This window comes from Diadema setosum, chromosome 13 (genome assembly GCF_964275005.1).
Source record: "Diadema setosum chromosome 13, eeDiaSeto1, whole genome shotgun sequence".
In the NCBI taxonomy this organism is placed as follows: domain Eukaryota; kingdom Metazoa; phylum Echinodermata; class Echinoidea; order Diadematoida; family Diadematidae; genus Diadema; species Diadema setosum.
This window is the reverse complement of record NC_092697.1, coordinates 31,562,866-31,581,249: the sequence shown is the minus strand read 5'-3', so window position 1 is coordinate 31,581,249 and position 18,384 is coordinate 31,562,866. Positions and strand designations below refer to the sequence as shown.

General features: G+C 40.3%; 1 protein-coding gene across 1 annotated transcript in view; it reads right to left on the bottom strand.

Annotated features, from left to right (window-relative positions):
* The window catches only part of LOC140237242 (cAMP-dependent protein kinase catalytic subunit beta-like), a 151,905-nt gene that overhangs the window by 132,904 nt on the left and 617 nt on the right, over nt 1-18,384 (bottom strand). The window contains exon 2 of the mRNA XM_072317186.1: nt 18,204-18,288. Coding sequence (XP_072173287.1) covers nt 18,204-18,288 — 85 coding nt within the window. The remainder of the gene's footprint in view (nt 1-18,203; nt 18,289-18,384) is intronic.

Genomic DNA, 18,384 nt, shown 5'->3' with positions numbered 1-18,384 from the left:
ACGATCACTCAGTCCCCAGTCCCCCAACTGCGCTGCCTGCGAATCCCCCGCAGAGGACGTCCGTTGACACGCGCTGCCGTTTCCCCAACACATTCATCACGCTGCGTTTGATACAGAAATGACGTTTTCTTTTCTACGCCTATCTCTCCGTCTCTCTCTATCTCTCGTTCGTAAATCTCGAACGACAAGCGGCGACAAAAGCTAGCCCCTTATCACTTCATCCAGGAATATCCCCCGAGCTATACTAAATTGCATTTCACCATAAAATAGCCACTCGAAAAGCCGGGCAGAGGTTGAAATCACAGCGAAACAAGCAGCGCAGGTTAATGCTGCTTTACCCTTCGCGTACACCCATAACTTCACTCTCCCTTTATTCCGCTCGTATTCCTTGCGCTCAGCAGCCGGGGGAAATTAGTTCCTTGCTTCGCCAAGTCTCACGCAATTATGTCGTCCTTTCTGGGTGTACTTTGCCGCCAGTAATTCATGCTTTCATGTCTTCATTCGTTCTTCCTTCATGTCCTTTCCTTGATTTATTTATTTTTTTTCCTCCTGTCGCTTAAATCTCTGTTTACAGTTCCCCATTGTCACAACAGCATGTGTAAGTGCATCCATCACAGTATGAGGACGAGTGGTCGTTTTCGCCTTCATTTTCAGTGCCGTCTCGTTTACAGCCCAACAATGTTAAATTCGACGTGATTATAAAGTTTCCCGACAGGGGTCTTTCCTTTCCCGACATTTTATAGGGGCAGGGAGATTACACCTCACCTTCTAGACATTCTGGTTCCTTTTTTTTTTTTTTTTTTTTTTTTGATTGATAAGGCATACCAAGCAGCAATTCATTAGTATTATTGTGGGATTTTGATTCAGATTATTCTAAAACATAGAATTCTTTGGTAGTTGTTGTTGTTGTTGTTTTCAGTCTATAAGTTTACTCACTTTCAGGTCCAACAACCTGAATGTGTATGTGTGTGGATAGAATGGAATAACTACACTTTTTCGTCTAGTTCTTCTCTAAATGAAGATAATACTTGCCAGAATGATTGTTTGTGGCAAATTGACGGACACCATAGCAGTGAGATTATGCCTTCTTCAGTTCCCTCGGCAATATGTTTCTGTACAAAGTCAATAGGATTTTAGGATGGAGTTCTGAAAGGGTTAACGCCCTGTAAGATAGCTATGACGAGCACTATCTTGATTCTACGACGAGGTTCGTATGGTTATGTAGCTACAATCTTCCACTCCCCTTCTGATACACACACACGAAAAAGATGCATTGTTAAAATACGACAGGAGAACTCACAACGTTTCACCAGACTCGATGAAGAGCATGAAAATTCATTGCCTATAATCAAACATCAAACTATTCAGCATTGTCTCAAAAGACGAGCAAAAAAAGAAAATTATAACAAAAGTTTATCATAAAACACCGTCCATTAGGCTAAAGATAACTCTGTCAACTTAAGACACTGCTAACTATAATTGTGTTTGCCCTCGGAGTGCCAAGTATGGAGCAAAGTTCTCTAATACAATATGTACACACAGCCCACGTATTTATTCGTCAATCGTGAGATTATCGGGGTTTGTGTTTGTGATTTAGAGTTAATAGCACTCGAATACTGCGCACGAGTTGCTTGTATAGTATCAGGAATACGGTGCCTTGCTGAAGTTTATCTTGCGAACAAAATACGCGCGACACTTCAGGACGCTCGTCATCATCATTTTGACAATACACCTCTGACACGTATGAAAAACATAACTGACGAAGAAGTGTTCTCGGGGTATTTCATAATTCGTGGGCTCATTGATTGTCAGTCAGCTGAGCAGTTTACAGGGAAATTTGAAGCTTCAAATTTATTCACGTTTGATTCATTTTCAGTTGATCAGACTTGTCGTATTGAACAAATTGAAGATGGAACTTTTGAACTCTAGTTTCATGACCGATCGATTATCTGAGACCCTGGAAGAAAAACTCGTGCTGTGGCAGTGTTTGAATCGTCATTCACACTGGCATGATTTGACATTGACTGGCACACGACACGCCCCATGGACAGGCGAATTGGAAAGAGAGAGAGAGGGGGGGGGGGGACGAGAGAGGCAGGGGGAATGTGGGGGATGGGAATACGAGGAGGGGTAGAACAGACAGCCACAGATCAACTCAAGATGAGTCAAAACTATTCGTTTTCGAATTTAAGCACCAAGGTCTTCAACAGATGCGGGCTCGCACTATAGCATAAGAGTTCCAACATATTGCGAGAGTCAATCTTGGTTTTCACTTATCATTTACATAATGGTTTCTAAATGCTCATCTCAATAATAGAAGCAACTAGTGACCTTCGTGACAGTGTTAAAACAAAATGGTGGGAAAATACGGAAACTGTTCATCTCATCTTACCTCCGAGACTGGTGTTCTGTTTAAACACTCTCGCACATTAATCGTGTTAATAGGCCGCTAATCGACATCAAAGTTCAAGGAAGTAATGGAGAATGAGCGAAAGGAAGGGATGGAGGGCGATGGGGTGGGAGGGGGGGGGAGAAAAGTTGAAGCACGCAGTTGTGAATACTGTGGTGCGTGACACGGCACAGGAACTCCTGTATGTTTCGATTGTATAGAGTCTGTTAGCTTTCATTATGTAATTGCAGTCATCGTAATGACTGCAAGGAATGAAATAAAACAGGAGGTATTCTATACAAGTCGGCTCTTGAAAAAAAAAAACCACACATTTATATTCATTCCTTCTATGAGCGCTCTCTAGTGACCGTGTACTAGGAACAACGTATACACTTTTCCGTTCATAGCAAATATAATATATATACATACAGTATATATATATGGATATAATATTATGTATTATAATAAACCTAAAATGACATAAAAACGCTGCCAGGATGAAGCGTTTTTATGCCATTTTAGGTTTTTATCACATATAATGCATATATCCATATATATATGTTTGGGTGTGTGGATAAAGAGAGACAGAGATAGACTGAAGAGGTATTGGAAAAAAGAAAAAGAAGAAATACAAGAGAAAAGCGAAGAATGAAAAACTGATGACATAATGGAAAGAAAAAAAGTAAGTGTTCGTTGATGCGTGACCGTATGCGCGTGTGTGTTACGTATACGACAACAATCGTCACGGGAAGGGAAACTGTGTGTCATGTTTATAGTGACTATGGCAACAGTGGCAATATCATCAAGGGCAAAAAGGATGAAAGGTGACGTAAAAGGCGTCAGGCAGGGGGTTACTGTGATGCCCTTCTAATCCGTAAAACCAAACCAAAGGCAAGACCAAACAAAACACGACACCAAACAGACACTATGAACTAAACCTTTTTTCGTCTGGCATGAGGACACTGGCGTTTTACCTGTCTAATTTTCAGGGGGGTGGTGGGGGAATGGGACGTACATGTAGTGTGAAGTCGATGTAAAACGGGACTCTTTGTTGTTGTTTTTGTTTACGATGTGGTTGGCTGTAAACAGGTTGTACGGCACGTACGAAAGTTTGGCGTGACGCACTGACTTGGGTGACGAAATTCGAATTACGTACGTCATTAGCTTTCACGGAAACAACTTTTCTCACAGAGAGAGAGAGAGAGAGAGAGAGAGAGAGAGATGTGTGTCGCGTTGTGTGTGCGTGTGTGTTTGTGTGTGTGTGCGTAATCTGATCAACTTCCAGAACTCTGAAAGAACGTAAACAAAAACACGTCCAAAGGTATACACATTTCTCAATCTAGGGCACCATGGCATCACGTTGCTGTATTCTGTAGATGAGTCCGTTCACTGTATAATAATTTGTAATATACAGGGATGCTCTACACATGATAAAACGATGAAGGTTAAATTACTTATTAGGTGTCGTGTAGGAAGTATCCGATCACAAAATCGAACAAGATATCAGATAACTAACATCAACAAAAGCCTTAATACACACAAGGAAAATGGAAATGGTCACTATGTTCTTGATGCGCTTGCCAATTTCGCTGAATGATTTTAAACTCCGCTAGAAGATAGCGGCTGCAACTTTTCGCTCCGCGTATAAGGAAGACGGGAAAAGAAAAAAAAAACATTTGAAGTTCAAAGAGTCATCGAATACTAAAACATTTTGGTCATTTATTTTAGAAGGAAATACGGAATAAGGAGAGGGGCAGAGAACAATATTATGAACAGGTCTATTGTGTATTGATGTACACCCATCTTATTATATACAAATTGAGAAGTCATTACATTGATCAACGTAGAAAGTCGGAAAGCGGGGTCGATCAAATTTGGTATATCATTCTGTGTGTCCTGTATACCGCCGAGAATAGCCTTTCGGCGGCTTTGGCCGGCTTGCTCGCAAAAACATCCCCGCATTTAAAGACTTCTGTTGAAGCCACAGGAGAGAGGGCCCTTTTAACGGGTCGATCCAATAATGCCCGCTTATTATACGCTCAGCCGGACCGCACAGTACCTGTCATATATATAGCTGAATATCTATCTATCTATCTATCTATCTATCTATCTATCTATCTATCTATCTATCTATCTATCTATCTATCTATCTATCTATCTATACTTACATACATTCGTACATACATATCTATACATACAGTATGTACACACATGCACACACACAAGTTCCAACTCATTTTCCCGCTTTGATATGACGACTTTAATGACATGTCTTTTTAGTTTGTAAAGAATCCAGTTCGTAAAATCGGACTTCATGCATTGTACGCTATTCCCTTCGGAGAATTCCCTAGTCCTGTACCGGTGAGACAATTCCATCTGTGCAAATCAGTCGTGCGGTGACTCGGGTAGTATACCATTATTCATCTTTATACCACTATATGATATAACGCATGCCTGCAATAGAGAAGTTTGTGTGGATTTTTAAAGAGATTACCATATCAAAATGTTGTTTCCCTAATTCTGTTTGCTCTTCCATTCGAACCCATAATTAAGGGACCCTAGTCAGATCGTGGGCGAGATTATCATGAGTCGCGGTGGGAGGACGCAATTGGGGGCATAAAGGACAGAAGGATATAGATCCCTACGACACAGACAATGTGGAATGATAAAAAATAAAATGATGTATTGCGAAATACCAGGTCACTAAAGTGCACCCAGCTAAAAAGGCGCACTGCAAAGACTATTAGACATATCGGAGCAATTTAAAAAGCACGGGTAACATCATCGACCCCAACAAACTCCTGACAAAATGTTTACAACTGTAACTGTCATGATTATTATTAGCAATAAAGAGCAGTCACGCAATTCGCTTGTTGTGGAATTTTTACCACCAGCAGCATTCTACACTATTGTCGTTAAAACCAATGAGGTAAACATCAAGGCTTAATGAGTTAGTGGGCACCGCGCACCAAATAATCAAAATGATATCTTAAACTAGAGCAAATTGCAACTGCTTGCTGTGTGTTATCCTTCTGAATATCAGATGACAGAAAGGACGTTCCATTTTTATCGTGGTCACTGGTTTCGTTCATCCTGTTTTTCCTTAACACCAGTGTCCATGTTATAAGCCATTGCGCTTGTGTGCGAGTGTATTCGAGTATGATAATGGTATATGGCGGTTGAAACTGAACTATAAAGTACTCTATATGCGTGTGTGCATGGAACTACATGTACTAGCTCCATGGTGTGTATATCAATCCCCGTGTGTGTGTGTGTGTGTGTGAGTGTGTGTGTGTGTGTGTGTGTGTGTGTGTGTGTGTGTGTGTGTGTGTGTAAGTTTGTTGTACAGCGATGAACTTCATTTGCTCCTACAGTTTTAGAGATGCTCGATAGAATCAACTGTCGCGAAAAATGATAACCATCAGCGAGCGATCTATTACTAAAATGGACATTTAGCAAAATATGAATTCGACTTCAGAGCACTTGCTAACTTATGGCGACCATAACTGAGGGGGGGGGGGGGGTGGGGCATCCAAAGATGATCAAACACACTTTCCATGGGTTATGCAATGAGCCAGGTGCGTTGCTATTTCAGTGCTTAAATTATCTTTTGTTAGGCATACTTGGAGCCCCAACCAAAACGAATTGGTCTTTATTTCAGGACCTATTTTGGAAGTTCCACGAATATCTGTCACAGTATCCAATTTCCCTCATATAATATTTCTGTACATTTTAATCAATAAACTTCAACGCACTGATAATGGCTACATGTCGTCGCACTTGCCTTTAGTTTGTTAGCAAGCTATGATTATACAGGTTAGCAAGTTATACATGGTGTCGGTCAGCCAAATACCTATCATGACAGGAGAACCGTATATGTAGGGTGGCGTAACGCATGGGGTTGCATCCACTATGGGTGAAGTGTACACAGGTCGCGTGAATTTTGTTTAGCGGTTAAAATAGGTGCCAGAAATAGTTTGGGTCTATGAATTCCCGTGTGCGGAGGTCAGTCAGCTGTAAAACACCGTATTTCAGCGGAACCTAATTGGCTTACTAGAAGTTTTCCACAGACTTATATGGGAGTACGACAAATATTTTCAAAACTAGTCAGAAATATTTCACATTGCATTATTCAGTTACATTCCTTCATAATACCATTGATCACTCATCCGATTATATATACATTTCAGTTAAAACATGTCATATTCGTCTATCTTTTTATCAATGTATTTATACAGAGTTATCTTTTATCTATCGAACATCCTACCCTCTGTGTGTATAATAAATCACAATCATGCATGATTCCATGAAATCTCATCTACTGACGATGTTTGATATTAGTAACACACTCAGTCTGTCGAAGGTCGATGGATGTCGGCCGCAGGCCACCACCGCTAAACAAGTAAGTTGTGAGATTTTTGGTTTAAATTTTCATTCCATCATACACTCATTCTGTATTTTGACTTTGATTTAGAAAAAAACCTCGAAATGAAAAGACCTGCTGCGCGTACTTCTAACAACATGAACAAGGTGTGGGCCTCCGTGGATAGATGTCAAAAATTCCTCGATAAAACTTGAAACATCCAAACATAATAAAAAAATCATGATCACGAATCGAAAGTAGTAATATCCTGTTATGAAAGTGTGTCAGATTTCACTCAATAGCAGTAAAAAAACAACAGCAACGCCTAACCACAAACAACAAACACTAGCTATCCGGTCCTACACAACTATAGAGATCGCCACGGGGAGATCCACCGGGTGCTCAATGGATTAAGCAAGAGACGCCACCTGTAACTACGACATGTCCGACTCACCACTCCTCTTCTTGGAATTTTAGGGCCTGAATATACTTTCTTTTCAACACACACACGCATGCACACGGGATAGATACCCCCCCCCCACACACACACTTGTACACACACAGGTATCATTCACTATACACGTATACATGCCTGCTGTATAGTCAAAGTATTACAACCTAGTGTATGTGAACATTCACACACACGTAGGCACACACGCACACGGCTTGAACCGGAAGGGAGTAATTTTTGGAAGGAAAACGTGTCAATGTCAATGAACGCGGTGATATTGCGGCAGCTGTATTTCGCTGAATATTTTTTAAAGCTGTAACTATACATTAAATATCCTTTCACGGTACTTTCCCCTCTTGAATCCGTCAACTTATGACAAGTGATGAAAGTGCGGGGAGTTGCCAATATTCGCAACTGAGGAAAATGATTTCTGAAAACAGCAATGGCAGTGGAGTAGCACAACACACTCGGGCAGCCTACACAATCGACTACCAAAATGAGAACATTCATTTTCACTAACGCCAGAAAGGATGCGTATACCGTGACTGTACTGCTCCTTTAGAACAACTTTGGTTGGGGGAGGGGGGGGGGGTGGGGCTTAGGGATGAGGAAAGATGACTTACGTGTATACCTTGCAACACTTCTATACATGATTCATTAAAGCTCCGCGTAACCGTTTTGAGTGCGAGCCTATAATAGTATAAGGCCTGATACTTCTTTTTAAGGAGGGGGGGGGGGGGAGGGGTGCACTCGATTAGTGATGAGCATCCTGGACCTGTTAACCCCCTCAGAGTCTCTGACTCAAAACTTCCACTGCTATATAGCTCATAATTGTCTCGCATTTGGCTGTGATGGGGTTCAACATGCTATCTCAGTAAAGTCGTCGGTCCCACATAATATAAAAGGGGGCAAGAAGACATGCAGCGATGTCTGATCATGCTTACGATAACAATCCCATATCCATCAACCCCCATCCTCCCCCCCCCCCCTTTCTTCTGATGTGATGGCTAGGATGATATGGGGCTCTGGTTTCAACTTGTCGATGTGTTCGTGACAATAGTAATAGGGGTAAAGCCAGGGGCAACATTTCCTGCAGTAGTATCATACACGTTCCTTCGCGGCAGAGCGAGCATGACGTTACATGGTATTATGAAGAGCTATGAGCCGCATGGAGTTTGTGAATGCAGTTAGTCCATTACAGCAAATCGACGCTGACATAGTCATGGTGCATTACGGAGATATCTTCACTGACATACATACATACCTACAGACAGACAGACAGACAGACACGTAGAAACAAACCCCCATACGCAGACACATGCACTAAACCCTCACACAATTATATAGCATAGCTATATCTTCAAAAACACACGCAGACACAGAGTGCAGATGACGCATTATGATGTACTGAGGTAACATAAAACATTAATCCCCGTCTATCGCCATCCCTTCCCCATTCTCGTTCTCTCTCTTTGTCTCTATTTGTAACCCCCCCCCCCATTCAAAACATGAAAACGTCAACAAAATTAATACCAATGCCAAAGCATCAGAAACGCGTATGTCATACTTTCGTTTAGACTAAATCCCCATTGAGCGATGGCGATTTGAACATGTCCCCTCCCCTCCCTTTCCTTCTTTCTTTCTTTTTTTGTTCTTTCTTTCTTTTTGTTCTCTCTCATCTCCAGCCTGCCTGGGACAACATCATACAATGCAAATATTATTCAATGACCATGTATATTGTAAATGTAGTGATGAATAAATTCAAAACACTGTTTAACATTGCTGTGGCTTCATCGTATTATCGTCGAACTTTGTTGACTGGTTTGTATAGTGGTCTTCAAAATGGCTGAACCCCCCAGCAAAACTTATCCTATCCCGACAAGAGGTCTTTAGAACTCATATTTCCCCGTCAGAGTATCTATGAACAAACATCACCATCCTTTTCATACACATTCATGTTGTTTACTGTAGTATTTTACTTGCTGAAAATATTCAAATAGTATGGTGTATTTTACTTAGTGAAAGTATTTCGACGGTCGTTATAAACTGCAGCGTTTTCATAGCTTCGATTTTAAATACTTTTAGAAACACCGAAAGCATGGTAAAATTATGTATAGGACCATACGGCTGAGGTCTTTTTTTTTTCTTTTGAACTGGGAACATGGTTGATTGCATTTAACTGGGTGAGCAATATTCTCAGCTTTGATAAATTTGTGTGTCTGTGTTGTCATTTCAGTCCCCCCTCTTTTTTTTTCTTTTTTTTTCTTTTTTTGCTGATTCTCTTCCTATGCTAAGGCCTATATCTACTGCAGACAGTCGTGTTACTGTTGAATACCGGCATAAAGCTGTTGTCAGCAATCATGAAGATTACCAATCTGAAGTGGTCTGCTGCAATGTGGTCCACTGCGTTATTACATGTGTCATTCTACGCTTAATCTAATCTTATTTTGCTTATCCAATTTACAGGACGATCAGTCCGTGAATAGCGATACAAAGATGGAAACAGTTCTAACTAATGCTAAATCTGTCATTGTAGGTCTCGGAGCCTTAAGAATAATGGATCAGTGATTGTTCGCGTATTTCTCTGATACAGATAGAACGAGAGTATAAGGTCGTAGACACAATGCGTCATGTTGGAATCGAAAAATATATATATGTGATCCGTGCAAGGAAAAAACCCTAGATACATGGTACTCTGGCCATCATTGGATTCTACTGAAGTGTACAAGAGAGACACGTACAAGAAAGACAGAGAAAAAATCCACCACGATTATATCGCTTCATACTCAACGCGCACATCCTTTTCACAGATATATAAAAGTAAATCGATGGCTCGGTGCTATAATAGTCTGTCGGATTCATTGTGTGTAATAGCCCGTCGTATCCATTGTGCTCAGTAGTGGACGACCTTACAGGCGGATGAATGGCATTGCGCTATTATTGACAGAGAAGTCAATTACCTTTTCACAGCGGACCAACGTCGGAATGTATACCCTGGGACTGAATAGAATGTCTCGCAGACAGTCACAGTTAAGTAAAGTCAGTCTCTATTGCCTGTTGATTTCGAATCAAATCTTTTTAGAATGAGCTCAGAACATCAAAATGATTACGTTAATCCACTCATTCAATTTTCCAAGAATGATACACTTTGTAAAAACGCATGATTCATTTCCACATTATTTTTCTTTTCTGCGATTTTGACACTCTTTGCAGTTCGCACGTCATCACAAGATGTGAACATGGCTTTACGTCATAACACATCATTGCGCCAAAGTCAAAGATCTATCCTTCCTTAAGGCATTCGGCATATCATATACATCCATAATCATATATAATCCAGAATTGATGGAAAACTAGATGCAAACAATAATATTGACCTACGGCACGTAGAAGTAGCAGCAAACTGCATAATAATGTCGGGTGTCTGTTAACAGAACGGGTACAAAATTATACGCAGGGAAAATGTAGGGTGGGGTTGGCTGCTATGGAGTATAGTATGAGAGGACTTAACAATGTCTGTCAAGGGCATGCTAACATACGCGTATTATGTGAGGGGGATGTTATCTATACTTTAGGGGATAATGTCGTGCCATGGGATTACTCCTCGTTATGCCTCATGGACTGCGGAGACGCTTGTCGTCACGGTTCGCACGATCTCTGAGCCACACGATGACGGACGGACAGCCGCGCGCGTCATAACATCACTTGACGACTGTTGCAACAGTCTTGAGACTGACTGCATGACGAGGACACAGTTCGTATAAGGTTCAGGCTATGTAGAGTGGTAAAGGTTGTCGCGGAATTTATGCATGTAATCTTCATGTCCATAAGCCACAACCCTTCAACCAATAAAACAGTAATTTTCTCCACATTTTGACGTTTATGATTCTCTATCTATCTATCTATCTATCTATCTATCTATCTATCTATCTATCTATCTATCTATCTATCTATCTATCTATCATCTATCTGGCTATCCATCTATCATCAATCAATCAATCAATCAATCAATCAATCAATCAATCAATCAATCAATCAATTATCTATCTATCTATCTATCTATCTATCTATCTATCTATATATCTATCTATCTATCTATATATCTTTTATCTCAATTATATCCATCTATCTACAGGTATACACAGAAATAGATTTATGTATCAAGAATTATGCATGTGATATAATCCTAAACTGGCATTTAAACACTGTATTCAGTCAACTCATGCATTTTCTTGGGCAGTAAAGATAGTTTTAATGTCATCTTAGGTTTTCATCACATGTTCATGATTTATGTAATACATTATATATAATACATACACATGAAAAAGAAATGTATAGTGCGAATAACATAAGGGGTCTCGAAAAGTAATTGTGTATATTTTGGGACTATCGGAAGTATACGCCTCATTAACCTCGGCATCGGTGTTCCGAAAGACACAAGAGGGTGATATGAAGGTCATAATATAAATGCTACACGTTCCAACACCTCGCACGATGCTCAAACTTTACTTACAAACGACATATATAATATATATATCATATCAAGAGGCAAAGGCAGGGAGATTTTCGCACATAAACTATTGGGCACGGTCTAATCTGCATTTTGCCTTCCGTCCCTGCATTCCGTGTCCCACTTTACCGGGCTGCAGCCAGTATCGGGTGACAACAAGGCGACCTTCTTAATCGGGGAAGCTGCCTCAAACTGCAACGAAAGGCTATTTCTTCTCAAGGGTTGCATCTCCTTTCGTTCGTACATACATACGTGTGAGGACCTAAGGACCTCACCCCCTTGAGATGTGTCGCAGGAGTCATGGTTAGCATGGGGGAATATTGTAGAAATATATGGCAGGGGTATTATGAGATGATGCGACACACCCTATTCTGATACGCTTTAGCTCTTTCTGGGGCAAAGCGGAGGCAGGGTTGGTGCAAATATCACGGAGCGCTCTACAATCTTTCGGCAGACTTGAGTTTCATATTGACCATAAGCTTTACTTCCCTCAATATTGTTTCCTCTAGTATTAAGTGTGTATGTCCCTTAAAAGTGTCCCTTCGTTTCCGTTTGTCCGTTTGTCTTGTCTCTCTCCGTCCCAGCATACGATAAGTATCCCTTTCCAAGTAATCGCGCCTATAGCTGTACATCATACGGAGAGATTATTTCAAAAGATAATAATATTCCACGCGGGCGATAAATTTGAGTTTCATCTATGGCAATCATCCAGGGCAGACATATATACGTTCAATTATTGAACCTGAGGAGATTGGCTTGTGTGCATCTTTCTATTGTCCGAGAGCTCTCACGAAATAACTCACCACTTTCGATGCCCGAGCTATATTTAGGTCTGGCGGAAATGCACACACGGGACGAGCAGAAATGCGACCCTGGAACTTCCGTAAGTAATCCTAGAATGGTAGTTTTGTTTCTCTTTAAAGCGAAAAATCAGCGACGCAGTTTGGGTTGGATGAATATCAGCTTTATTTCATAAGGACACACAAAAAAGAAAAGATATCTATACATTATGGAAACTGAGTTTAAGGTCACCATTTTCCTGCTCATAGTATTCGTCCAGCGTATACACTAACTTGTTTTCAAGATACTGTAGTCTTCGCTATGTGTGCGAGTGTGTATCGTTGTCTGTACATGTATTGGCATTGAGTGCAGAAAACTTTTCACATGTGTAATATGCAGGAGGTCAGGGCTATCTTTTTCCCTGTATGACGACTTGTCGTGATACATTTCATTTTGTGCGCCGTGCTTTAATAATGCCCGAGAAAAGAATGGTATACGGTAGGCAAATAGTTATTAGCATTTTGTGTGGAGGGTTTAAAAAATGAATATAGTGCTCAATGGGCATAAAGTGAATCCACAAAATAAGGTTTTTTTATCCGTCGGCATTGCTGTCTTTCGCCCTCTGAAAAAAAGAAATCCACTTGTTTATTCACATTCCATATTCAGCAAGGTGGGGCCTACAATGTACAGTGACTACGCGTAGCTACTGCTAATATAAATGGGCAGGAGGGTGATAACGTATCATGACATCAGGATACGACGTCAAAGTACATAATGTATATACACACACACCTAGACAAATATCAAAATACAACTGCATATATATATATATATATATATATATATATATATATATATATATATATATATATATATATGGATTATACATATGGGTGTTTGTGTGTGTGCATTTTTTTGTGTGTATTTAATATATACACATCAAATATTGTTGTAACTTATGTACATTGTATACACACTTATACACATAGGGCCATATACTATATGGTAGGTTACAAAGGTGAAATTATTACCATACAGTGATTTTTGTTTTCTGGGTCACGTATTCTTTTTTTTTTCCTTTTTTGACGTGGCACTACACATACACGATACATCAAATAGAATACAACTTCTAATTATACGTATAGTGTATTTTTAATGCCACGTCATAAAACAATACATGACCCAGATTACAAAGATCACTGTATAATATTTCCCCTTTTGTTTCCCATCGTAACCAAGTACCATTGCCCTCATACCACTTGGGCTGGTTTTGATTTCTAGTACAATATTATGCTTCTCTCATGACATACGTTTTCCCGGGACACCCTGACTACATTTCTACACGAGATAGCGCCCTCACCCCTTCTCTTTCCCTCCCTTCCCCCCCCCCCTTTCCTCCCCTCCCCACCATCTTCTCCTTGCGAGGTATGTCAATTAAAAAGTGTATAGAGCACTCCAAAAGAGGCTGACAAAATTTATATATAACTACGGAAATCAACTAAAAAAGAACAAAAAGGTTAGTATTATAATGACCACCACTATCGCTTGTCCTCGTCCGGTCAATGAAGACATACATGATATATTCCGTGTATATACTTTCGCACATGTACATATCGAATATACTCCTCACTTTCCCACTTCACACGCGCTATCTGTAATGAAGGCAGGCACCGGAATTGATGCGGAAATTAAGGGTCAGGAGTTGGAATTGCTCAGCTATAGACTGGAAGCAACACATTCTCGGAAACGTGAAATACTTCTACACACTCTACCATCTTGCCAATACGACGTGACTACAAGCATCGCACACTGTTTGTTAAACATCGCGATTACTCCATCCTTAAACGTATACATCTTCTGAAGATCACTTCTTTGAAATAATCCCATTATACTCGACAATTACGTACGAAGGACAGATAAATCCTTTGCTAATGATCAAGTTCATCGAATTTGAGAATGCGAAATTTGAAGTCACGGAAATTCTTTGAAACATCATTCAATGTAAATGGGAGCTTACGCGTATACAGGCCATATCCATAATTCGTGAATATCAAAGAAACACTACGGAATGTTTGCCTCTTACTTCAGTCGGGAGACTCCTGATAATAAATGAGCTCGACTCTAGATAATAGCCGCCATAATCAACTCGAATTATTCTAACGTCCATCCAAGATATAGGACGCAGTACTTGAAAAATTAAAAAGAGTTACGATATGGAATAGATATCTTCAGTAATTCAAAGTCAAACAGTGGTGTCAAACACATACTGTACACACACTACACACACCCACACACACACGCGATCATGCGAAAATCTTTATAATACATGTATTGGGTCTTGGGAAGAACAAGACTCCAGCTAGTTTTGTACGCTGTTCCGGGTTGTCAGTGTTGAGAAATGATACACGAATGTATACATGAAATCATTCACACACAAGATGGTAGTGATCATATTACGTAAGGGGTGTAAGATTTCGAGTTTCTATGTCACGGGAAAATAGGACTCCCGATATCAAAACTCGATAAACTTGCTTACATACAAACATAGAAACAGTACTGCCCTCACAAGAGACCGGTTTACTTATGTTTTCAAATCTATGAAATTAATGCCATGATGACCCAATTTCAGTAACTAACTGCTTAAATTACACCTTTCGTGTACAATGATTTCATTTTCATGTTTACAAACATAAAATTAGAAAAAAAAAGTTAACGGAGATAAAGCAAGATGGGTTTTCATTTATAACGCTAAAATAGCAAAATCTCGATATAGAAATCTCGAATTTTTTTTTTTTTTTTCTGGCCCCGAAGAGCTTGTACTGTAATCATGTCAGAAAATCATTTTAGGGTCCTGGCAGTCAACGAAATGGAGCCAGTGTGGCAGCTTATTTGTCTATATGGCTTGACATGTCATAATAATCTACCAAAATCCCCGTCACTTCTTTGAATAAAAGGAGTTGGTTCAAAGAAGAACATTGCAACGTTTCGCTCAATACAAGGATGGCGTCGTTTTGAGAGAAAGTTTGAGCCGAACCAACAGTTAGTGTTGTGGGACTCATAATATTAAGTTTTTGCGATTTTCTTAAAACAAAATTTGACTAGAAGTCGATGCAGTGACTTTTCTACGCATCAACCAGAATTAGAGCTACAATTTTGATTTTGTGAGAATATACATAAATATACGAACGGTCCACCTCTATTGCAAGCGATGGTTAAGCAAGACGCAATGGATTCAGTGTCAAACCGTTGGTAGGGTGTCTTTAAATGACGATATACATGAATAGTATGTACATGAAGTAGATTATTTTACAGAAGTAGAGTAGTAAGTAGCGCGTAGTGTGAAATGAGAATGTAAATTTTGTGAGTGTGATGCTAGCTGGGCTTAACATCGCTGTGGTACGTGCCACAATGACTGAGGCTTCGACAGAAAAGATCTTCAGAAAACTTAATGTGAGTATTCATTGTACGAGAAATTAATACTTAGTATTCTGTGCTTACATTTAAAGTGAAAAACAAACAAACGAACAAAGTCTTGCTACATGAATACATATTTACCCTCGATGGCCCTTTATAATTATCTTATATGCACATTATCATGTGCGTGAACACAATTCGCCAAAACGCACATGCAAAACTCACACACAGGCAGAAGCACTGCCGGACAGGCTCACGCAACACAGAATAAATGGTATAATGCAAGCATAGTATATCGGCTGCAAAGTCATTTCTAAAATGAAGAACTCATATCCTCCGCACTTAAGGTCAAGAGATATTTCCTCTCTTCTTCTCTTTCCTTCGTTATCTTTGTTTATCTAGGCCTAAAGTCCGATACAAATGTTTGCTTCAAGAGAACACCCGGTGGAATAGTTGTGAAATTTTTGCATCAATTTTATTACAAAGTAACTGGCTTGAACGCAGCATTCACAAAAGCTGACAATAAGGCTGCGTTCACATAGAAGTATACTATTCGGGTATTCGGGGCTCGTTTTCGAGGGCATGCGAATATCTTGAATCGAACGATAGGATTTCCTCACACCGGTTCACATAAGAGGGCACTATTCGAAAGTACCGAATAGCTGCGAATAGTATAGCAAAGTGGGAATCGAGCTTGTTCGATTTTCTTGCAGCGTATACCGTCTCTCGTTTATGAAATAATGACAATTTTCGTATGGATTTGCCCTTCAGCAAAAATAAGCATGTAGACCGACATTCTGATGCAGTTTAGAAATTGTTAATAAGATTTGCTAGGATGTAGGAGGAAGAAATCCTCACTGCATGGGATGGTGAGCCGACGGTGCGGGTGATGGTGTATTCGGGGCCCGAATAGCGAATACCGAATAGCGAATACCGAATACCGAATACTTCTATGTGAACGCAGCCTTATGAACCAGTTCGTATACTTCCACTTGCGCACGAGCAGAAAAGGGGTCATTCGTATACCAACAGGCACGTTGGTTTTTATACACACTGAGATAATCATCTGTGATGTAATGACTATTCATGCAATCCTTATAAATGGTGCGTGCCAACACATTCACCTGGATGGCAAGCCTGGTATACATATTTGTAATTGTTCATATTGATACACACAGTGTATATGAAGAAATGGCAGTACATTCAATGCAAAATAATGAAATGGATACTCATTAGGCGTTAATTATCATTCTGGTAACCTGGTCGACGAAATTTTGTTGTTGTTGTTGTTGTTGTTTGAACATGAATTATTAATCCGGTCGGGCAATCTACCTTTCACCTGTATTCACCTATGTTGTCGGGCCTCTGGAAAGACAATAGTCTTGTAATGCTCTCCCACTTTCAGCAAAGCTTCCACTGCATGTCAAACTTGAATACCTTGACTTATGTCCCTTTAAAAAAACGAGGGAAGTGCCTAATCAACTGAGATATAAAAAAGGAGAGGTCTTTTTGTACCCATGTGCTCATGAGCTAACTATGAACTGGATTTTTGAGTGCTTGTTTCTTGGGTATATTGTGAATTATTAATTCCTTCAAAAACATAATTTGCCAATTTGCCAGACGAGGATGTCAGTACATTGGGACGCCATTCGAGCACTTTGCTAGGGAGCCCCTCCCCCGCCCACCCCTACAAAATGCCTCTAGTACAGAGTGCGGGTTCTAGTACACTCGTATCTGTCGCACACCACATGGCCGAGTCATTCATGTTCAGTTAATCATGTCAAGGTCTAGGTCACATGACTCTAGTAGTCTGTGCAAACAGACGGTTTTTTTCTCCTTTCATGAAAAAAGTCTCGTCTGAAATTTTCACTCACAACAACCTAGTCAACCGTCCCCTTATTTTATCGTCATGGACAGACAGTAATACATTTTTCAAACTATTTCATGAAGGGTGTCGACAAGCTGTATGATGGAATTGAGTCGCCTTGTTAGGTAAGTTGTGAGGAGTTCTGAGACTAGGCAGTAATGTGTCGTCGGAACATTAATGATACCTCTGCAGATAGCGTTCAAAGCGCTGCGACTTCATGTCCTTCTACAAACGGAAATGAAATTCCCGCGCGAAGTAGCCGGGACAGCCGAGTTTGGTTTGGCTGATCGCGCTGGCGAAATTACTCTCTCTAGCATTTAACGTAGAGTAGTCGGCTTCGGGCTCTAGAGTGGAGCAAGCGACATTTGGATTTCCCTCTTCGAGAAAATATAAGAGCAACATGGAAAGAGCAGAAAATGTTAGACTTACTGTGTTTGTCCCATTGGGCCACGTGAACCGAGCCCTTCCCTTTGGACATGTCGCCCGACTGGTCCCGGGTAAATCGTAGACGAATCTGCGGGGTGGAAAACAGAAATAATAGGGTGCTATCCAACTTATGAATCACTTAATGAGGAAGGAGGCACATCATATCACGGACGTCGGGACAGCG